The sequence below is a fragment of the Lissotriton helveticus genome, chromosome 8, assembly GCF_964261635.1.
Source record: "Lissotriton helveticus chromosome 8, aLisHel1.1, whole genome shotgun sequence".
In the NCBI taxonomy this organism is placed as follows: Eukaryota; Metazoa; Chordata; class Amphibia; order Caudata; family Salamandridae; genus Lissotriton; species Lissotriton helveticus.
In genome coordinates, this window is record NC_136069.1 from 448,376,380 (window position 1) to 448,400,131 (window position 23,752).

Below are 23,752 nucleotides of genomic sequence, written 5' to 3' on the forward strand. Positions count from 1 at the left end.
AAATCCTACAGAGAGTGGGGAAGAGTTCCTCTCCGGATACCTTCCAGTTTTTAGGGGGGATGGGGTCGAGAGGAGAGCCAGAGGAAATCCCATGAGCCAGTCTGTTAAATTCCACCTCAGTAATGGGGGGGAATTCCCACAGGGGATCCATGGGCTGGCACCCTTGGCTCGCTGCTCCATGGTCGATGATGGCAATGTCAGGGCCGATGGGGTCGACCTGAGTGGGGGAGATGCTTAAGTTTCGAATGATGGTCTCAATTTTGTCATTGAAAAACAGCGCCAGATTGTTGCACAGGTGTTGTATGGGAGGGATAGCTTTTTTTGCGCAATCAGGGTGGATAAGGCTGTTCAAAATCTGGAAGATACTCTTGGAGCTGTTGGCGGCTGTACAGATTGTGGAACAATAGTAAGCAGCTTTGGATTTCATAATCGCATTTTTATATTCAAAAAGTTTAATTTTCCAGATTTGCTTGTTGGCATCAAGGTAGCCCAGTCTCCATTTTCTTTCCGCCTGCTTACAAGCCGATTTAAGAACCTTTAGAGAGTCGTCGAACCAAGGAGCTGATGCTCTACCCTTGTGCTTACATGTTTTTAATGGAGCTAGGGAGTCAATAGTTGTCGAAATCTTGAGACAGAGAGCCTCATAATTATCCTCAGCCGGGAGGTGTGGAGAGAAGCTATCCTCCACTTGAAACATAGCACCAGTAGTTCTCCGCCTTTCCAGAGCTTTCCAATCTCTATATGTGACTTCGGAGGGGATACTGTGTGCCAGTGTTTTTGCTCCCTTACAGTTAATGTAGAAATAAGGAGAGAGTGGTCAGTCCAGGCCATGGGCAAGATGTCATTCAAGTGTACTAGCTGAGGGGTGGAGAGAATAAGATCAAGTCGATGCCCTGCTCTGTGAGTGGGTTCCCGGACTAGCTCTTTCAACCCCACGCTCTCACAGGAGAGTAAAAGGTTGTGCAGTCCAGTATCTAAAGAACCGTTAGGCCATAGATTGAAATCCCCTAAAATAATTAACTTATTGTGGGAAATCGCCATGTTGGACAGAGATGTAAGTAGCGATTGTTGATGCTGGGCACTGAAAACCCCCGGTGGACGATAGCCGATGATTGCCGTAAAGGTAACTCCTGTGTTAATTGAAAGTCCAAGGAGCTCAGTCCCAACAACCGGGTCCATATCTAGGATGTTAACGTGCCAGGAGGCTGTATAGATGATTCCCACCCCACCCCCCGACCTTTGGGTCTGGGTAGATGCAGGATTTTATAGTCCTGCGGGCAAGCCCAGTCAAGTTCAATTTCACAGTTAGAGTAGGTCCATGTCTCGGTACAAAAAAGAACATCCAACTGATGGGTTTCTACTAATAGTTGGATTTCAGCGGCATGCTTTGGCAGTGATCTTACATTGAGGAGTCCGCCCGATAGCAGACCACTGGTCACAAAGTCGCTCAAAGGGAGGGCGGTGTCGGCAAAAGAGAAGTGTCCTTCACACGCATGCTCCCTCAGATTGAGCAGGGTCTCCGGAGAGTAAAGTGGAGGAGAGGCCCCATGGTTGACGATGAATCGGGCAGAGTGGCTCGCGCTCACCGCGGCCTGGTCGCGGACGGGCGCAGACGGGCACGCCTTTGGCGGCTGCCGGCGCGCCCGCTGCGCTTCCGAGTAGTGAACATTCTTATTGGCAGAGGCAGGGGGTGTGGCTTGTGTGGGGGGCGTGGCCTATCGTCTCGAGGGCGATGGCGTCGCTGTGGTGACCCTCCCTGCAACAGCGCTGGGACCGCTGCGCAGGTAACCCCAAGTCAAGAGCAGCAATCAAAGTAACAACAGGTAGGCACACAAGTTTTAAAATCAACAATAGTGCAAATAGGCAGTTTTAAAATTACCCAAATGAAAACTCCCAGCTTTCCGCCTCAGGAGAGCTGTCTTCATGCGTCTCCCATTCATGAATAGGCAGGCTTCAGGACATGCACCAGCTTTTCCCCTCCACAGCCGCGCACCCGTGTGTGGCCCAGGAGGAATTCTCCAAGTTCCTCCGTGCGGGCTGCACATTTTATGCGACAAGCAAGACCTCCTTCACTCCCAGCGTGCGGTGTGCTTGTCAGTAGGCGCATGCACCATTCTTCTTTGGTCTGGAGCACTTACTCACTTCGGTACGTCGCTCCTTCTTTTGCGTCACACTGACCTCAGTAACTTTGCTTTCTGTTTAGGAAGAATGAAAGGAATGGACATTGGCGGCTGACTACGCACTGCATGTCCGAGTCCGAGCCGACCTCCATTTTCGCTGTTTGGGAAAAGTGTTACTTACCTTAATAAGAGTGGTCCTATTATACTTTGGACAAACTTAATAGCGGTCGCAAAGACCGTTGGCAGTTGTAGGACTCATTTACAAAAATCGCTCATCATGCAAGGCTGTCCCTCATTGACCTGTTGTGGTTTCCTTATTTAGGCAGTGACTTCCTTATTTAGGCAATCTTACACTTCGTGTTTGATCAGCTGCAGGTTAACCCTAGTATCTCTATTATATTTGACACCTCAGTGTTTCAAAATGTCTGAGGAACAGTTAGTGAATGGAACTGAAATAAAGTTAGCGGAGATGGTAAATAGGGCAATAGGAAATTTGATGGGGTCTCTGGGAGAAACCATCCATAGGAAGCTACAGATCTTTACTTGGAAAGCGAAGGGTTTGGAAACCTTTGATCAGCCCCAATGCTCAGTGGCGTCACTAGGGTTGGTGTCACTCAGTGCAGGTAAAGGTGTCACCCCCTGTAATAATTTAAAAAACGTACCTTACCGCCTGGCCCTGCTCCGCGCCACTTCAACACTCCTGACCGGGCTGCCGCGTTTTTTTTCCAACAGGAAGGGAAGTAGGCTTCAAGCAGCCTCCCTCCCTCCCCTGCTCCAATCACAACGCTGCAATGACAGCGTTATGATTGGCTAGAGCAGGGATACTTCTACCTGCCCATAGGAGACCGGGGGTTGCTGCATGACATGAAGCAACCCTCGGTCTCAGCCCCAAAAAAACGGAACATGCGTGCGCCCCAGGGTCTGCCTGCAGGCTGTCAGTCAACTCTAGACTGCTGCCGCAGTGCCACCCACCCATCCCCTGTGTCGTACGGGCTTGCAGCGTTGGCTCACTAACCACGATCATCTGGGGTGACACCAATCACCTGGTGCGTGATTGGTGTCACCCCAGGTGATGGTGTCACCCGGTGCGGTCCGCACCCCCCGCACCCTCCTAGTGACGCCACGGTCAATGCTCTGGATGGGTGGATAAAACCCAGAGGAAAAGAGCTGCAGGTGACAATTCACCTAAACAGAGGAAGAAGTTAAAAGTAACAAAGGAGGATTTGATACCGGAGAGAGACGGAGATGGATTCAGTGTTACGGACACTGCGGATGGGCAAGGAAAAGGCCCAATTGTCCCTATATCTATTGATAGTGACAATGAGCTTTACGAACCAGAGATTGACCTTTCTTGCTCATCTGAATTTGATTCGGACCACAAAGACATCAAGGTCAGGATTAAAGGGACATCAAGATGGGCATTGTTGACCCACTGGGTGTGGATATGTTCGATCCCTTCTGATTAAACACCCCTTGTCACCTGAATGGTCACCTTCACAGCATGTTGCTGAGAACATTACTTATTGGTTGAGAACAGAGATCCCCAAAGAGGTGAAATCTCACCATAGATCAGAGTGCCCTTGCCCCTCCATCCCTGACAAAATCACACTGACCCCCGGAATTGGACTCCAAGGTGGTAGCCTTTATTTATAAAGGGGGCAAGGATCCCAGAAAAGGGCGTTTAAATGGTACTTACCCAAGAGAACACTGCGATCTTCCGAAGCAAAACTTGTAAATGTCCCATGGGTCAACTGGGGTGGCAGAAGTTTTACCGTCAATGCAGCTACATCTTGGAATGCTCTTCCTCTGGATCTTAGAATTATGACCAATCTGCTGCCATTTAGGAAAGAACTAAAAACATGGCTTTTCTCTAATTGATCCCTTGTACCACTCTCTCCTGTCCTTGCCCCAGCAGTTTCTTCACATAGCCCAAGGATACCTCTGGGTATCTGTTTGCGCTCTGCTCTATAAGTACTCATAACATTAACATTAACACCCCATGGTATTGAGCAGCCCAATTCATTAGCTCTATGTACCCTATGTTGTCATCAGGTGGTGAGGGTTTAGAAGGGTATAGATCTGGATTGTTGTCTGAGATCGGATCTGTATTATAGTACTCCCAGGGGTCATTTGTGTCCTGTGGCCTATCTTTATCCCCTTCTTCTTATCAGAAGATTGAGGTTGTGGGGAATTTGTGGGTGTAATGAGAACATTTGGGTTAATGGGTGAAGGAGGTGTAATGGGAGGAGAAGGGTTAGTACCCACACTCTTAAATGTAAAAGGAATGTGGTAGTCCTCCTGTGAGCCCATTTTTCTTTTCTCGGGCAGTTTCACATGAACATGTGAAGTATCTGGATGGATAACCAGTTTTGTTTCAGATCCATGTTTGCGTCGAAACAAGGCTCTTTAGATGAACAGTCGTTTTCCCTTTGGGCGCCGTGCTTTCGGCTCTGAAAATGTACTCTTCGGTAGCGAAGGAATGGCCACAGCGACGTGCTTCGATTTCGATGCCAAAGGTATCGGTTCGGCATCGACCTGATGCCGACTCGATCCGGAAGGCTTTAATTTTCTTTCTTCGATGAATGTTGGGGCAGGGGGTGTCTGTACTCACGGTACACTGATCCGGTGTCACTTGCTCTTTTCTTTAATGTCTGAGTCAGCTTCGGACACGGAGATGTGCTCCCCCTCTTCTACGGCTCTTATCTTATCTTATCTTAGGTGCAATTTGTAAAGCGCACTGACACCGAAGCTTCCTGGCGCTGACAGACAGAGCAAGTGAGGGGGGAGCACAGGTGGCAAAATTCTAGCTGGGGTGGGGAAGAGATGAGTTTTTAGCAATTTTCTGAAGTTCAGGAGGGAAGGGGAGGATTTGATTGAGAGAGGAAGAAGGTTCCAAAGCGCAGGGGCTAGGCAAGAGAAGCGGCGGCCGCTGAATTTCTTAGTTTTGCTTTTAGGGGTGACTAGCAGATCGAGGTGAGCTGATCGCAGGTTGCGTGTTGGGCAGTGAGGACGGATAAGAGATTTAAGAAATGTGGGACCAGAGCAGTGAAGGGCTTTAAAGATGAGACATGCCACCTTGAAGGCGGCCCTTTAGTCAATAGGAAGCAAATGTCCCATTTCAGAAGAGACTGAATCAGAGGCCGAAGATATAAATTAAAAAGGAGCGGGGAAAGGGAGGAGCCTTGGGGGACTCCGCAGGATGTGGTATTTTTTTTGGCAGTGTAAGGACCCGGACGGACCGCCTGTGTTCTTCCCGTAAGGAAGGACTTGACCCACTCAAGGGCAACGCCCTGGATGCCTGCTTGCCCGACACGGTGGAGAAGGATGTTATGATCCACTGTGTCGAACGCGGCAGACAGATCGAGTAGGACGAGGGCCTGAGGGATCCCCGCGTCCGCGTTGCTCCTGAGTGTGTCAAGGACTGCCAGGATGACAGCCTCTGTGGAGTGGGCGGGTCTGAAGCCGGCCTGATTCGGCTCAAGGTAGCAGGAGGATTCTATGAAATTTGACAGGCACTGGGTGACATGGGCCTCCATTTGTTTGGAAAAGTAAGGGAGGAGGGAAATGGGGCGGTAATTCGACGGCTCCGCAGTGTCAGCACCAGGTTTTTTTAAAAGGGGTACTAGGATAGCCTCCTTAAAGGAGGTAGGAAAAAAGCCGCTGCTGAGAGATCTGTTAAGTAAGTGTAGAATACGATTTGGCAAGTTAAGACATATGCTCCGCAGGACAGACTGAGGACAGCAGTCGTTCGGGGAGCCCGATTTTACGCGGATGGCTAGTTCCGCTAGGGAGGTAGGATCTAGAGCAGGAAAGGTGGTAAAAGTCAAAGAGTTGTTATAGGAATTATCCGGTGGGGGTGACTGGGGAAGGGGAAGGATGGATTTTTTGATTTTTATGGTCTTTTCTAAAAGAAGGAATTCAGGGTGTCACAGGCCTCCTGGGTAGGGGTCTGGGCTGGGAGGGTTCTGTCGTCTGTAGTTAGCTCGTTCAAGACTCTGAACACCTCCTTTGATTTGTCGGCTGCCGAGGAGATCCTGTTGGAGAAGTGTTCCATTTTGGATGAACGGATAGCTGCTTTGAAGTCTTTACGTGCAGCAAGGTAGGACTGTCTGGCTGAGTCAGAATAGTCATGTCTCCAGGTGCGTTCTAACTGGCACACACACACACACACATACACACACACACACACACACACACACACGTACACACATACACACACACACACACACACACACACACACATATACATATACATATATACACACACACACACATATATATATATATATACATACACACCCACCTGGGTAGAATAATTGCGTGTTATTTGAATTTTCTTCCAGATTAAGAGGGGCATGGATACTATTATCTGGTGTAACATTTGTGGAGCATTCGCCTTTGGAGTTTAGTTCAACATTTGGATTCATCTTGTTATCAGAGCTGGAAGAAGGAAGATGGCTGCATGATCCTGTAATGTATACATGACTGGAATGTTTTAACATTTTTAAATTCTTTCTGTTGTTGCTGCTACTGTTAACGGGCAATAAAATGAGATTTGCAGAATTTTAGCCTCCAGGTCTTTAATAAAATCCAGATTTTCTGCCCACCAGGCAGCTAAAAAGCTACATTGTTCCCCCAATCCGCAATGCTTTTAGCACCCCCTGTAAGTCCCTAGTAAATGGTACACCTGGTACCTAGGGCATGGGGTCTACAGAGGGTTCCTAGGGGCTGCAGCATGTATTGCGCTACCCTAAGGGTCTCCTCAGTACACTCATGGAAATTGCCATTGTAGACTGCATGACATGTTACATGACCTGACCAGCACCTCTGCACCCGGATACCCCAGGGAAGGTAACGAGTAACTGCTGGTGGTACTTTGGACCTTGGCCCCTTACCACACCAAGTCCCAAAGGAGACCCCCAGAAACCGACCGTAAATAACTATATACAACATATGCCTTTTTCCTCATAGGAAAGCATTGCTGCGTAAAGACGCATTTAAGTGAACATTTTACTTACCTGTGAAAATCAATATTTAAAAAAATGCTTACTTGATAAAATTAGTGTCAGAATTTATATAAAAATACAATTTATTTTTCTAAATTGGTCTTGGATTTATTCTTGTGTGTCTCTCATTTATTGCCTCTGTGAGTACAACAAATCCTCAGCGCTACCCTCTGATAAGCCTAAACTGCTCACCCACTCTACCACAAAAGAGAGCATTTAGTGTTATCATTTTTGCCTCTGTAAACCAGTGAGGGTTGCCTGGACACTTCACACAGTGTACCTCGTTTTGGTCCACTATAACATCAAATGTCTAGAGCAGAATACATTTGGGAAAGGGTTATTATCTTGAATTTGCCCTTCAGTAGAAAGACAGTCAGTGGACGAAAGTATAGGACTATGTCCCCAATTCTTCTTCATTATGAGGAAGTAGGGCGACTGGCACCCTGTGTACATTCTCCGAAGCAGGCTTTTACTCAATGGCACCTTGGCAGAAAAAGGTTGACTTCTTGCAGTAGGATTGCGGAATGATGCAAGAAGCGCTCTGATGGGAGGAATAATGTGGCAGGGAAGAAATGGTAGGATGTAGCCCTTTGGAATGATTTGTAAACCTCGTCTGTCTGACGTGATGGATCTTCAGCCGAGGAGGAAATGCCATATGGTGCTGAATACCAGCCGAGTGATCGACCGTGAAAGTAAGTTAAGAGCAGCTTGCAGGCAGTGCAGCAGGGTAGTGAGAGGCAGAGGAGAAATCAACCTGCCCTAAAAATCCTGCTGGCCATGCACCATAATGCATGCATGAACCTGCCCAGAAGGCATAGTGTTCAAGAATTGTATGGCTAAACTAATGGTTTCCAAAGGAATCTATAAGTTTCAACTCTCTATCCGGAGAGTTGGTTGTTAAGGCATTAGGAGTGACTACCACCACACTTTCAGGAATAGGATGCCTTGTCTAATAAAAAGCTAAATCGGTAAAGGCAATAGGCTCAACAGAAAATGTACCTGAGGGATGAAACTCAGTAAATTTGTCTTTGTTTCATCACTATGCGACTAAGTCTAGCACCTCCTTTGCTATTCGCCTTACTATGGCAATAAGGGCACTTTCTTCCATTGATGTTCAAGGAGCACAGTCTCTTATTTTATGGACACTTATCCAGCTTGCATTTTATAAATCCGGGTAGAGTCCATGTTTAGTATAGTGAGGAGGAATCAGGTTGTCTACCTCCTCTTCATCATCAGTGTCAGGGGGACATTTTGCATATTCTAAAAACGCATGCAGTCCAAATAAGGTCTCTAGTGTCTCAATAGTACTGGTTCGAGACAAAGATCACAGATGAATAGATGAATATCTGGTTGCAACCTGACTAGTTGCGCTTTTGTAATCTTGTAGTGCGATACAGGCCTGGAGTGGGCAGACATCGGTTTGGGATTAGTTACTGTCATCGGAATTTGGTCGCGGCCCGGCACTAACAGTTGACACAGAAGGGAATGGCAAGAGTCTGAGGCAGAGTGAAAACATAAGCTGGTGTTTGTACAAGCCCAGGAAAGGGTGCCAGGGGGTCAACTGGTGCAGAGGGAGGGTCCTCCAGCAGGAGTCCAACAAGAAAACTGCACTGTTCTATGGGGTTTAAAGAAGAAATAGGACTTCTCGTTGGACCGATTCCTGCACCGGGACAGTGAACCGCATTTGACTGGAGTGGGAGCGAAATCGTATGTTCTGCCACTTAGAATTTTGTCTCCCACGCCCAAATCACCTTCAGATGCAGAAAGCAGCATATCATTGCACAATTGAGTCCTGTGATGATATGCACAAAGATGCACATTGTGCAGTTCCATGACAAACGTCTGGGCCCTGCATACCCAGTACGGTATTGTATCCAGTTTTCAGGTGAGGCATTGTCTCTGGCACACTGTCTGAAATAATTAGGAATACATTGAACAACTGACACATTTGGGAGCAGAGCTCCGGATTCACATCAAAAGGGGTGGAAAGAAAGGAACTGATGGCAGGACAAAGGGGTGACTCGGCTCGGTCATTTCCAGGGTTACAGAGTCACATGGTGCAACCTATTGGTGCACGAGAGCTACCTATTGGTACATGGGAACATCGCTTAATAAAATGACGCAGATTTAATCTGACTCCTGGAGATATTTTTTCTGTGAGGAATCAGTGATTTTAAGTTTCCCTTAGAAAATCATTTTCACGCAATAGTAAGTGTAGTTTAGCAATACAGTAATTTAAATAGTTTAATTACCAGATATAACGGGGTCCGTTAAAACATATTTTAGTACCAGAATTAGCATACAATTTGATCACAACCCAACACAATCATTAGCTCATCATCATTCACATAATGATCACTCCGATCATGGAGGTAAGAGACTTTTAAACACAACATACGAATAATGCTTCAAAATGAAATTATTTTTTTCTCTGTGGCTGGTTGTACCAAACAAAAAAGATAAGTCCTGTTGTCTGTCAGACAATACTGTTGTGTCATATGAAAGTGAAATGTGAGAAAGATCTATTTATACATTTAAATGAATTCTAAAAAAATTAAAAGGATGTAAATTAGTTTAATCAATTTATTATTTTAATGCACTATGTAACGTACTGCATATTTACTGGTAGGTATTTCAGTATCTTAGTTTTACAAGTAAACAAGCAGAAAGGCAAAAAAATGTTTATATAAGTGCAACTCTTCCACTATCCTTATACTGTTTTAATAATATAGGCACTTACCTTCTCATTTTTTACTAACTGCTTCCGAATTGCAAAGTCCCTTCTTGAGCATAGTGCTTTACAACATGGTCCTAGATTGCTGAGGAGGCCAGCTCTTTGTTCTTTCCGCTGTAGTGCAGCCATGTTCAGGGCCCCCAACTCATGTTCAAATAAGCTCTCTGCATCTAATGAATAAACAAATATTTAGAAGGTTGAAAATGAAAATCACGCAAATTATACATTATCCAAACACCCAGCACTGTGCTTCACAGTACATTTTGAGAATAGTTACGTATTTCAAGGGCAACACTTAGGGCCTGATTTATGCTTGGACACTAAGTACTCTGAACATCAAGATGGAAAACAACATTGCGTTAGTGTAGCAAGCTGGCTCTCTACATAGAGTACTGTAGGAAAGTGCCCTTTCTGTATGGTTGCCCCAAACTTTTTTGCCAGATACTTGATGCAATTTGACTGAGTGTGTCCTGGGTCCCTGTCGATCAAGTTCCTAGGCCTGTGTTCTTTCCCTAAACTGTACTATTGTTTCCACAACTGGCACAACTATTGCCTACCTAGAAGTCCCTTGTAAGGGATACGTAGGGTACCAAGGGCATAGTAGCCACGGAAAAGCCTCCGAGGGCTGCAGCATGTATTATGCCACCCTCAGAGACCTCTCACCACAAACATGCACCACTGTCATTACAGCCTGCGTGTTTTGGTGCATCTAAAAGTGAAGAGACGACATGGCACACATTCCTGTGCGCCATGCCGAACCAGCACTGCATGAGGCCTAGGTAGGTCACCAATAAGGTAGGGTGCACTATATCTCCTGCAAGGGCCTATTTGAATGAGCAGACGGGACCCTATAATATCTAAGGCAATTCTTAGATATTAAAAGTGTTCAGGAAAGCTATTTCCACTGTCAAATCCGGATCCCCTAACGACCCCTGTCCCCCATCTGTTCTGAAATCGATCCCCGGCCTGATAGGCCCCAATTTAGCAAACATCTGTAACTCGATGTTCCGCACAGGCATTTAGCCTTCCATTTGGAAAAAGGCCATCATCAAGCCTCTGCTAAAGAAAAATAATCTACACCCTTCAGAAGCTAAGAACTATAGGCCCATTGCCTGCCTCCCTCTTCCAGCAAAAATCTTCAAAAAAGCCACAAGCACACAGCTGGCCGAGTTCCTTGATGCAAACAATCTAGTGGATGACACACAATTTGGCTTCAGAAAGGACCATGGCACAGAGACAGCCCTCATCAAAGCCTCTCATGAAATCAGGATGGTACTAGACCATGGATTTATCTGCAGCCTTTGACACGGTCGATCATGCCACCTTGATCGACCGTGTCTCAGCCATCGGCATCAGAAACAAGGCCAAAGCCCTCTTGTCCTCCTTCCTATCTAATTGGATTCAGCTAGTAAGTCTCTGTAGTTTCAACACCCCACCATTCACGCTCCCCTGTGGTGTGCCACAAGGATCATCATGGAGTCCGACCTTATTTAACATATATGTGTCATACCTGGCGAGAGTGATCAAATCCCATGGGATGGGCCTAACATCGTACGCCGATGATACGCAATTGGTGCTAGCTATACACAATGATGGAGGGACAGTTGCGGCAAGCTTCCAAGAAGGAATGTTAGCCATCAGTGCTTGGATGGCTAACAATTGCCTCAAATTAAATTCAGACAAAACAGAGGTGATGATCTTTGGTTATCTCTCCCCTGTCTGGTCCCCAATATGGAGGCCAGCCAAGCTGGGCTCACCTCCGTCCCTCGTCACTAAGGTCAGAAGCCTGGGCGTTATGTTTGACGACAAGCTGTCTTTCATACACCATGCTAATACAGTGGTCTACTCATCCTTCTATGTCCTCAGGATGATAAAAAAACTCCCACCGTTCCTTCCCATCAGTGCCGGCAGAACTCTCATCAGTAAAGTGGTAATGTCTAAAGTTGACTATTGTAACAGTCTCTTCATCAGCACCCAGGAAAAGTCCTAAGTAAGCTGCAACTGGTGCAGAATGCAGCCGCCAGGATTCTGTCAGGCACCCCCAAGTTTAAGCCGATATCCAAGGTGGTGCGACAGCTCCATTGGCTGCCCATTAGAAGCAGAACCAAATTTAAGGCATTATGCATTGCATACAAGGCATGCCACAACACAGGACCTGAGTTTCTTAAAGCTCTCAGCACACATACGCCCAGCAGACCATTGCGCTCATCAGGAGCCTACCTGCTCACTGTCCCTCGTACCAAGAAAGTCTCATGGGGCGCTAGCAGATTCACAGTCTCCATGGCCAGACTATGGAACTCGCTCCCCCTTCATATTAAGTCTGGTCCAACCCTGCTAACCTTCAGGAAACAAGTGAAAGGAATATGCTACTTACCAGTATGTATCTCTTCTTGGCATGCAGGGCTGCTGACATTCATATCTGTGCATAGATCGCCGCCTAGTGTTGGGTCCGGATGATTGCACATTGTTGTCCTGGAAGAGTCTTCGAAGTATCACGAGATAGGTGGCTCCTCCCTCGGACTACAGTGCGCATGGGCATCCTCTCCATCCTCAGATTGTTTTTCGCCATTGTGGCAGAGATGGAGTATAGTACAGTAAGAGATGTCCATGCAAAGAGTGAATGCTACAGCTGCGACAGGCACCAGGGAGGTGGGTGGGCGATCTGAATGTCAGCAGCCCTACATGCCAAGAACAGATGCATACTGGTAAGTAGCATATTCCGTTCGAGGCATGTGGGCTGCTGAATTCATATCTGTGCATAGAATGTATAGCAGTATCTCCCCTAGCGGTGGCTGCCTGTGTCAGCTGCAGCAGTCTGAAAAAGAGTTTTGAGAACAGCCTGTCCTGCAGCAGCTTGCTGTTTGGAACGTACATCTACACAATAGTGTTTGGTGAATGTATGTATGGTTGACCATGTGGCTGCTCTACAAATTTCGTGTAAAGGAATATTTCCTAGGAAAGCCATGGATGCCCCTAGTTTGCGTGTAGAATGCACCCTAGGGGGAACTGTTAAGGTGCGTTTTGCCTTTAAATAACATATCTGAATGCACTTAACGATCCATTTGGCTATACCCGACTTTGAAATAGGGTTGCCTTTGTGTTGTGGTGAGAAAGCAACAAACAACTGTTTTGTCTTTCGAAATGCCTTAGTTCTATCTATATAGTATAGCAGAGCTCTTTTTACATCTAGAGTATGCAAGGCCCTTTCAGCTACTGTCTGTGGATTTTGAAAGAACACAGGGAGTTCTATTGTTTGATTGATATGAAAATGGGATACCACTTTTGGCATGAATTTAGGGTTTGTTCTGAGAACTACTCTATTTGCATGTATTTGAATGAATGGCTCTTGAATAGTTAGGGCTTGGAGCTCACTAACTCTTCTAAGTGAAGTTATGGCAATAAGGAAAGCCACCTTCCAAGTAAGAAATTGCAGTTCGCATGATTGTAGTGGTTCAAAAGGTGGTCCAATAAGTCTGGTTAAAACGATGTTTAGATTCCAGGCTGGTGAAGGTGGGTGTTTTGGGGGAATTACTCGTTTGAGTCCCTCCATAAATGCTTTAATTGCTGGCACTCTAAACAGTGAAAGGTGTTGCCTGTTTTGGAGATATGCCGCTAACGCAGCTAAATGTATTCTGATGGATGAGTAGGCTAAATTGCAACGTTGGAGTTGCAAGAGATAGCAAATGATGTTCTGTGTAGAAGCATCTAATGGGTTGATGTCGTTACTGCAGTAAATGACTAAACGTTTCCACTTAGCTGCATAACATGCTCTTGTAGTGGGTCTTCTTGCCTCTGATAATATTCATGCAGTCTGGAGGCACGTTGAGGTATCCAAACTCTAGGATTTCAGGAGCCAGATCGCCAGGTTCAGCTGTTGCGGGTCTGGGTGTTGGATTTCGCCACGGCTCTGAGTTAGAAGACTGGGTGTGAGTCGCAGTCTTTGATGAGGCACCACTGACAGTTCTAGGAACGTTGTGTACCATGGTTGCCTCGCCCATGTGGGAGCAACTAGGATTAGCGTTAGCGAATGTTGGCGCATTTTGCGTGCCACTAGCGGTATTAATGGAGCTGGGGGAAAAGCGTACGCAAATTTGCCTGACCAGTTCATCCATATCGCATTGCCTTGCGACTGTGGATGTGGGAACCTGGCGGCAAAGTACTGGCATTTTGCGTTTTCGCTTGTGGCAAACAGATCTATCTCTGGCTGTCCCCACTGCTGGAAGAATGGTTGGAGCACATTGGGGTGAATCTCCTATTCGTGCATCTGTTGACTGTGCCTGTTCAGCAGGTCGGCTATTTGATTGTCCTTGCCTGGGAGGTGTTGTGCCATGAGAAACATGTTCCTCTGAATGGTCCATTTCCACACACTTTGAGCTAGGTGCGATAGCTGTGGGGAGTGTGTTCCTCCCTGTTTTTGAATGTAATACATAGCTATTATGTTGTCCGTCCGGATCAACGCGGTCTTGTTGCATAAGTGTTTCTTGAACGCTTTTAGGGCTAGGAAGACCGCCATCAACTCTAGTAGGTTGATGTGCATTTTTTCCAGTTGCGTAGTCCAAATTCCCTGGACTGTGTAATGCAGGACATGGGCTCCCCAGCCTAGCAGGGATGCATCCGCTGTTATCACTATCTGTGGCACAGGCTCTTGGAACAGTCACCCTTTGCAAAGGTTTTGTGGATTCCACCAATGCAGAGAGTTGTATGCCTGACTGGTCACCAACACTAGGTCCTTTAATTGTCCCCGAGCCTGGTTCCACTGCCTTGCCAGGCACTCCTGTAGCGGACGCATGTGTAGTCTGGCATGAGGGACTATGAAAATGCATGAGGCCATCATGCCTATTAGTTGCATAAACACTCGGGCTGGCAATGAGTATTGTGGTTTGAACCTTTGGATTAACGTTTGCATTGTGTTGATCCGTACAGAGTTTGGATATGCCTTTGCTGCTAGTGTATCTACTGTTGCTCCCAGGTACTGTTGTACGTGGGAGGGTTGTAGGTGTGACTTTGGGTAGTTCAGCGAGAAACCTAGACTGTGCAGGAGATGAATGGTCTTTGACATGTGGTTGGCACATTGCTGGGCCGATGGTGCCTGTATTAGCCAATCGTCCAGATATGGGTACACATGAATGTGTTGTCTCCTGAGATGCGCCGCCACTGTCGCTAAGCATTTTGTGAACACCCGTGGAGCTGTTGTTACACCGAATGGTAGGACTTTGAACTGGTAGTGTTGTCCTTGAAGTGTAAACCTGAGATACTTTCTGTGAGCAGGGTGTATTGGTATATGAAAGTATGAGTCTTTGAGGTCCAGAGTTGCTAGGAAGTGGTAAGACTTGCTGCAGAGTGAGCATGTGAAAATGCTCTGATAGAATGTAGTGGTTGAGGGGCCTGAGGTCCAATATTGGTCTGAGAGACCCGTCCTTTTTGGGAATGAGGAAGTATAGTTAGTATACTCCTGTTCCTTGATGTTTGAATGGGACTGGTTCTATGGCCCCCTTTTGCAGCATACTGACGACCTCTTGCTGCAATAATGTTATATGTTCCCTTGACATTGGACGGTGTACGGGTGGGTATGTTGGGTGGTGTTGATGTTAGTTCTAGGCAATAGCCATGTTGGATAATTTGCCTGACCCATTTGTCTGTAGTGATGTTTAGCCCGACTGGTAGGAACTGTTGTACTCTTCCCCCGACCGGTGTTTATGGTATGGAGCCATTGGTGATGAGCTTTCCCTCCTGTATAAGTTCATCTGCCTGCTCTTTGTAAGGCTCAAATAAGTGTTGGAGAAGTTCTTCTAGACTGTCATAGTGCGCCCTGTCATATCTAGCCAGCAAGGCTGGAGTATTGGCTATTCTCCATGAGTTTGCTGCTTGAGCAGCTACTCTCTTGCCTGATGCCTCTAAAATCTTGCACTCCTTATCAGGAGGAGGAGCCTCCCCAGTAGTCTGTGAATTAGCACACTTTCGTGCATTGGATACCACCAATGAGTCAGGCAGTTGTCCCCTGATGTAAGTAGGGTCTACTGGTGCAGCCCTATATTTCTTCTCTATTCTAGTGTTGATGACACGTGCCCTAGCAGTGTCTTTAAACATGTCATTTGCGTGTTTTAGGACACCCTTTAACATGGGGAGTGTTTTGACACTTCTTTCGGAGGTTGCCAGGGTATCAAATAGAAAGTCTTCTTCTACAGCCTCTGAAAGCATGTCTACCTTATGGTAGCTAGCTGCTCTATCTAGCAAAGAGTTAAAAGCCACTGTGTCTTCTGTGGGTGATGTTTTAGCTGGGTATACAGTAGGGTCTGTAATGGGTAGAGCCCCTTCAGAGTCTGGCTCACACCCCCCCCCCCGGCTGTGAGTTGGGGGTCTACATATGGGTTTTGTGGATATCCAAAACCCACATCTGCGTCCTTATCTTCATCTGGGTTGTAGTCGGAGCGTGCAGGTGAGTATGGTGCATATGGAGTAGTAGGCATAGCTGGAGAGATAGGTTGGAAAAGAATAAGAGAGGTTGCACAGTCTCTTCTTTTTTAGTGGAATTCTAGAAAAGTCTTCAGCTGGCACTGGTCTTTTCTTTTTGGTATACACAGTCACTTTCCCAGTATTTGGGTCAATATATAGTTTGGACTGATCTTCTGTGGAGGGGTCTGGATGGATGATCTCCTCTTCCACAGTCTTTAGCCTTGGCGTTGTAGTGTTCGGTTTGACCTTCTTCGGTTCGATGCCTTTAATCGGTTCGACCGCTTTTGGTGCCTGGATTTGTTTTTGCGGTTTTCCGACAGGTTTTGTCGGTCCGACGTCTTTTACAGGTTTCACCACTTGTTTCGGACCGAGCGTTTTAGTCGGTTCGATAACTTCTTTAGGCTGTAGAGGTGTTCTTGGAGCCTGCGGCTTTGGCTCGATGCCCTTCTTCGGATCGATGGGCTTCGGCTCAACGGCCTTTGTTTGGTGTACCTTAGGTTTCGCTTTCGGTTCGACGACCGCCTTGGGCGTAGCCTGTTTGCCATCGTCGACAGGCTTCTTTCCTTTTTCGGCAGTCAAACTCGATTTAGTCGATTCTACGGCCTTTGGCTTCGAAGGATTATACGGAACGGTCGCCTTCGGCTCGGCACCCTTTTGTTTTAACACCTTCGGTTCGACGACGTTCGGTCCGAAGACTGTCGTGTCGATGAGTTTCGGTTTGGATTGAACCGGCCTTGGATTACGTGTCTCAGAAGGCTCTTTTTGTATGTTCTTAGCCGGGCGGTATATGGCGGGGCTATAGAACCAGTATTTTGATCTTGGCTAAGGCCTGCTGGCGATACCTCGACCTGAGTCTCTGATATTGTGTAGTGTCTGTATGGGGCGGAGTACTCACGGTTCGCCCCTCGTTGTCATCGGAGTCTTCTTCGACATCGACGATTTGTTCTTCCTCGTTGATAAAATATTCTGAGTCGTGCTCGGAGTATTGATCTTCCTCTCGATCCGAGTCTTCGGCGTTAACTAGTTCTTCCTCATCGTCGCAGATATTCTCGGGCTCCGGTGCCGACCTCTAAACTTCTTGCCTTGCCGCCCGCCGGTTCCGGATCGTCTTTTTGGACCGGAACTGGGCACAAGCTAGGCAATTATCTTCATGATGATCTGGAGATAAACATTTGTTGCACACGGGATGCTTATCTGTGTGCGGGAACTTTGAGTTGCACTGCGGGCAGTATTTGAATGGACTTCTTTCCATCGACCGTCGGTCCACGTGGCGTCGAGAAGGCCTAACGGCCCGATTCGACGACCGGAGTGCAAGCAAATGTGAAGAAAGCTTATCGGTACAGAGCGAAACAATACTGACGAATCCGAAGGCCTTTTGGCCTTTTTGAAGAGTTTCTTTTGATTCTGAACTTGGAGTTATGGAAAGTACACCCGAACCCAATGGCGGAAAAAAACAATCTGAGGATGGAGAGGATGCCCATGCGCACTGTAGTCCGAGGGAGGAGCCACCTATCACGTGATACTTCGAAGACTCTTCCAGGACAACAATGTGCAATCATCCGGACCCAACACTAGGCGGCGATCTATGCACAGATATGAATTCAGCAGCCCACACGCCTCGAACACATCTCTTCAACCAATAAGCCACCCGCTCCAAGACCTTTCCTCTCCGCCCAATCCGTAGCGCCGAGACACCCACGGGTATTTGTGCGCTTTACAAGTTGCAAATAATATTAATTCTAAGTATATGGTCTGGAAACAGTTTCCTGTCTAACCCCCTTTACAGGTGAGAAAAAGTAGGTCAGCCCAGAAGGTGGGCCCACCTCTCCCAACCCCACTGTTCAGGTGGCGGAGAAGGCAGAGGTGCAGAGGCATTGGGGGAAGCAGAGGTGCAGAGGCAGTGGGGGAGGCGAGGTGCAGATATCTACTACCTCGAGACCCCTAAATACAGTATTTAGGGGGCAGTCCGATCCCAGAAACAAGATTCGACTCGACAAGAAGAAGGACCGATGAGCAGAAGAAGAGGACCTTGGTCCCAGCCCGACAGGCCTGTCTCCTGCTCCGGAACCCCTGCAAGCTGAAAACAGCGTGTCCTGTAGCCTCCAAGAAGCCGGTGACCTGCCCTGCCTTCCCAAAGGACTCTGCTCTCCTGTGGACACCGGATTTGTCCAACAGCATCCCAAACAGGACTCCAGATCCAGCCAGATCTGTGAGTCCTCACCACTTTGCACCCTACACCAACGGCCTGAGTCCTAGTGGCCCAACGTCCTAGTGGTCCAACACCCCAGTAAGGTCCCCCCGGCGATCCTGACCTTTGATCCAGAGTTGGTTAACCCCCTCCAACCTTTCCCTCGATGCCTGCAGCCTCTTCCTGAAGGGCCCCCCGACCGTGACCGGAACAGGTGGGATAAAACCGACACAAATACACACCCCTACACCCGCATCATGAGGTGCTCGACCAACTGTGTTCTGGTATCCAGCAACTCTTCAACTTCATCCTCCAATCGTTGGTTCCCTTCGTCAAGTCTTCTGGCTCCAGTCTGCAGTTCTTTTGCTCCACCAGCATCCTCCATAGGAAAGCATCTGGCTCCCGACACCTAAGCATCCTGCACCCGCCGCTGGTGGTGTGGACTTGCCTCCAAGCCCCGTCGGCTAACACTGGCACCCTGCACCACTGGTGCAGCTGGTGGTGCAACATGGAGTGCCAACCTGACCCTTGGTTCTATCCCCCAAAACTCCATTCCTAAAAATCGTTTACTTACCTGAAAAACTAAGATCTTGTTTTTCTTCACAGGACTATTTGGTGGGTTTTCTCTGAAAAAACGTTCAAGTGTTGAACTTCTTGTACTGCAACAAAAGTAACTTAGTGCCTTCACATGAGTAATCTGCTTACTGGAGTACTATGATGCTTACACTGAGTCATAATTCGTTTTGTGCAAAAGTATAGAAGTAACTAAAAAGTAATCTGAAGTAAGTGTAAGTGTTCTGAAGAGCGAACCCATTTTCTCAACTGCAAAAGTAATTTGCATGTTCCTACAAAACCAGTGAACACTGTATTTTGAAAAGTAACATTGTATAAAAAGTATCACTTACCTGCTACTGAGCAAATCTTGGTTCTAGTAATAAAAATAAAGTAACAACTTTTTATACAAACAATTGGTCTGGATTCTGTCTTTGAGTGTGTGACATTTCTTGCCTGAGTGTACACAACAAATGCTCAACACTGCACCCTGATAAGCCTGACTGCTCAACCGCACTATCACAAAAGAGAGTAAGGTATTATCTACTTTAGTCTCTGTTATACCTCTGGGAATCCACTGGACTCTGTTCACACTATACCTTCCTTTGGTATAGTATATATAGAGCCAGCTTCGACAAGTACCAAAATGAGGTGTACTGTACAGAGAGCCATGGTATCCTTTATTAGCATACAGGAGCTTGCTTTAACAATACCAAGATACTCTATTTGTGGTAGTGTGGTCAAGCAGCAGCCTTAGATTTATCAGAGGGTAGTGTTAGGCACTTGTTTTACACACAGTCAATAAATGAGACACACAATAAGGAAATCCAACACCAATTTAGAAAATAACAGATTTTTATATTAATTTAGGGCCAGATTCACTCCTAAATGCTTTTGTGAATACCGAAAGTCGTAAAGTTATGATTTTTCTCAGTTTAGGAGTAGTAAAGTTAGGAATCCTGACTTTGCTACACCTAAATGCTTTTTGTGAATAAAATACCATGTCAGATTTGTGGCATGATCCTCAAAAGCGGTAATGTTATCCAATGGGAGAAGTATACACTACATAGGGGTACTTGCAATAGAGTTACAGGGTTGTTCTTCTGGACTTAGGTCATATAGGGGCCAAGGTACTTATAGGTACCAGCATTTTTGGGTTACCTGCCCTGGTGTTTCGGGTACAGAGGTGCTGGTCTCAAGGGTACCATTGTAGTTTATGGAGAAAATCTATAACAGAAAAATGCTGCAATTGGCCCATTTCCATTTTATCCCAAATGGGGGATCGGTTCTTGAGGGCCTCTGGGGTATGGGTGCACCGTTGGTAGCGCGGACTCAAGCTGTGGAGCTCGGTGCAGAGGTATTTAATGCAGAGGGCCGCTTGCGTTGGAGGCTCTCACTTTTGGGATCAACCTGGAGATGGCGAGAAAACAGGAGAGCAGGGCTACTCTCGATGATGGCCTCTGGTGCTGATGCCCCATGTCAGTAGGTTTGCCTCTGTAGTGTTGGTGTCCTGGCTAGACACTGAACAAACCTTGGTAGCTGCAAGGGGTTTGGTACCCGGGTATTTGTGCAGGGCAGCTTCTGGGGGCCCTGGCATCTCCAAACTTGGTGTGGACACTGATCTTACGTTCTGGAGCACGGACACATCCTCCTTGACGGCTGCTGCGTTGGTGGACTTGATGGTCAGCAGATCAGTGAACTGGACACCGCAGTCGGTGCGTGCAGGTAAGTGGCTCCTACACTTCAAGGGAGATTTTGGCTAGTTGACAAAGTGCTGGCAGCCTCCAAGGCTTTTGAAGGATGCTCAGCTGCAGGACGAGTCGGGTGTTTGCAATTATCGGGAAGGCAGGCAGAGTTTGGCGCCATGTCCACAGTTCTTCAGTTCTTTGGCTCTTCATTATTCAGGTGAATATGTGTTCCTTGTGTCAGGGGGTCACCTAAATACTGCATTTAGGGGCTTTAATGGGAATGTAGGGTAGTAGCAAATGGGTAACTTACCATTGGGGCCACTACAACCCCTATATGGCCACTTTCAATGGGGAATGGAAACCCTATCCCAGATTTCTTAATTCCACCAAAACAAGATGGTGGAATCCTTCTTTTGTGGAGCACATCAGGCAGTCCACCTTAGGTGTGTAACTAGCTTTTAGTGAAAGACGCCTACTTGCACAGCTAATTTCCCATCTGTCCTGGTGCCAAATGGGCCTAAGGGCAGGGGGTGGCATCTCCAAAGTCCGGGGGAAGCCAGGGTCATGCATCAAAGGCAACAGGGGCTTGAAGCCCCATGCCTTGATATGCTAAATCATTAGCCATCCTGCTAGATTAGGTGTGAACACCTGTTTCCGGATCAGGCATTGTTTCTGGCATCAGACAGCATGGGCTCTCACCTGCAGGAGGTCAGAAACAGGTCTGTGATGGCAGGCTGGATAAGACCAGCCAGCGCACTAAATAGTGGGAGTTTTCTGAGTGCATGTCATAATAAATATTGTACTGGCAACAGTACAGATTAAGACAAGGTGTTTGATAATGGACACCATAGGCTTCAGTAAAGCCATCATGTAGCTGGGGAACTCGTAATGACCAGTATCCAGTACGTATATTTAAGATGGCTTCCCTGATCACTTGTTCAATCTAGTAATTGAACTAGACCGCACAGTGGCATATTGTCTCACGCCGACAAACCCTCACATGTGATATAATGTACCCTGCATTAAGGCTACAAGGCCTGCTGTAGGGGTGACATACATATAATCCATGCTGTGACTTTGGCATGGCACACAGTGAGTGCGCCATGTCGCATTTCCACTCATGATTTACACCATGAAACACATTCTGCAATGGCAGGATGCATGCAATTTGCATGGGGGATCGATAGGGTGGAATAATACATGCTGCAGCCCTTAGGGACCCTCTTTGGTACCCATGACCGAGGTACCGGGGGTACCTAGATCCAGGGACTTAACAGGGTGCCAAAGTGTGTACCAATTAGACTATTTTACCTTGTTTTAGGGAAAGAGCACTGGCACTGAGGCCTAGTTAGCAGGGACCCAGTGCACATCAGTACTAGGGGCAAAAAGTGGGGGTGACCTTGACAACAAGTATTGGTAAATGCATTAGGCTTTGCCTAATTCATTTGCATCTCATACTTCATTATGAGTAAAAAGTTATACGTACAAATTGAGACGTTTTGATGCCAAAAACGTCCACACAAAGAAAGGAATAGGGTAAGATTTATGAAGAATCCTTAAAGGGTGCAAAGCGAGAGACAAGGGCTGTCATAGAAGGGTGGAGTGAGGGAGTAAACCAAACATGAATCGAGACAGTGGCAGAGATAGCAGGGGGGGGTGACTAATGATGAGGGGAGAAAGTGCTGGGTCACAAGGAGTAATGAAATAGGGCGCAGCAGCTAACACGGAGGCAGCAAAAGAATAAAGCGAATGGGGAAAGAGTGAGGGGCTACTAGAAAATAAAGTGGGGGTTACGGCACGTGATGTGCACCAAAATTAGCAGAGATCAGATGTCACCACAAGCTTGTGAGAAGAACAATAATGTTATCAAGACCAAGTAAGTTAGTGTGATAACAACCAGTGCCAATATATAAACACAGGTGACAAAATCAGGTTTCAAGTCTTGTCATGAAAATTAAGTACATCAATAGAACATCTCAGTAAACCAGGCACATCTAATGAGAGATTAGTCAATTCCGCTGGCTGCACCGCCTCTTTCTGAGAACCTCAAGAATCCTGCAAAACACACAAATGCCTGCTGCAATTCAATGACTGTGGTACCGGCCAGACCTTACTTACAGTGTGGCTGGCATTAAAATGACTGAATGTGCACCAAGCCCAAACCTCGCATTATACCTTGTGCTGCACTAAAGCTATTAATGGAGCAGGGATTCTCTACACAACAGTGGTCAATATTCCAGTAATGTACACCTAATGGAAGCTAATACAATATACAATAAAACCATTATCCTAGTTCAATAACCTGCTCTGAGCTCAAGCGATTTAAAGTTACGGAGACTTATTACAAGTTACATAAATTGGCATCAACTACTATCAAGTAAAGTAGAAACACTTTATTTTGCATAGACAAAGAATATTGATACAGTACTGTGAGAAGGATGTTGTCCAGATCTGTTAAAAATCAGGTATGTACTTTTAAAGTTGAACTTTGATGACACCAACAAATAGGTATCATCAAGAGACTCCAATTCATGTGAAAGAATATGGTCTTGTCACAGGATAAGGAGGGCTTTATGGCCTTCGGTTCATTGGAGCGCAGAAATACTTTTTTTGCCTAAGGTAGAGTACTTAGTTATGCACAGTACACATTCTGGTTGATGTGCAAGGCTCCTGGCTAGGTGTTGCACTGAACTGCTAAGCTTGATCACTCCATAAGGTCTTTTCTCAATCGACCATAGGTAATAAATATTATCTTCTAAAACTGGTGTTGATAGGACAATGTTTCTGTGGTTTAAATGCTGCTTCCTCTAAAATCCCCAACTGCGACTATGGGCTTTACAAGACACAATCCGCTTTGGAAGTTCTACAGGGTGCAGGACTGTTACAATCACTGTTTCATTTTGTGTATAGAGGAACGTGTATATAATTGTGACCAAATATATAAATTATGCCTAGCTGGATCTAGTATGTAAAGGGACATTGCATTTCAAATTGTGTATTCTTATAACAAA

The 23,752-nt window shown here is 46.6% G+C and overlaps 1 protein-coding gene across 3 annotated transcripts in view; it reads right to left on the bottom strand.

Moving 5' to 3' along the window:
- The window catches only part of ZC3H13 (zinc finger CCCH-type containing 13), a 401,604-nt gene that overhangs the window by 21,851 nt on the left and 356,001 nt on the right, over positions 1 to 23,752 (bottom strand). For all 3 annotated transcript variants that reach the window (XM_078657316.1, XM_078657317.1, XM_078657315.1), the window contains exon 19: positions 9,867 to 10,030. In XM_078657316.1, the coding sequence (XP_078513442.1) occupies positions 9,867 to 10,030 (164 nt within the window). The remainder of the gene's footprint in view (positions 1 to 9,866; positions 10,031 to 23,752) is intronic.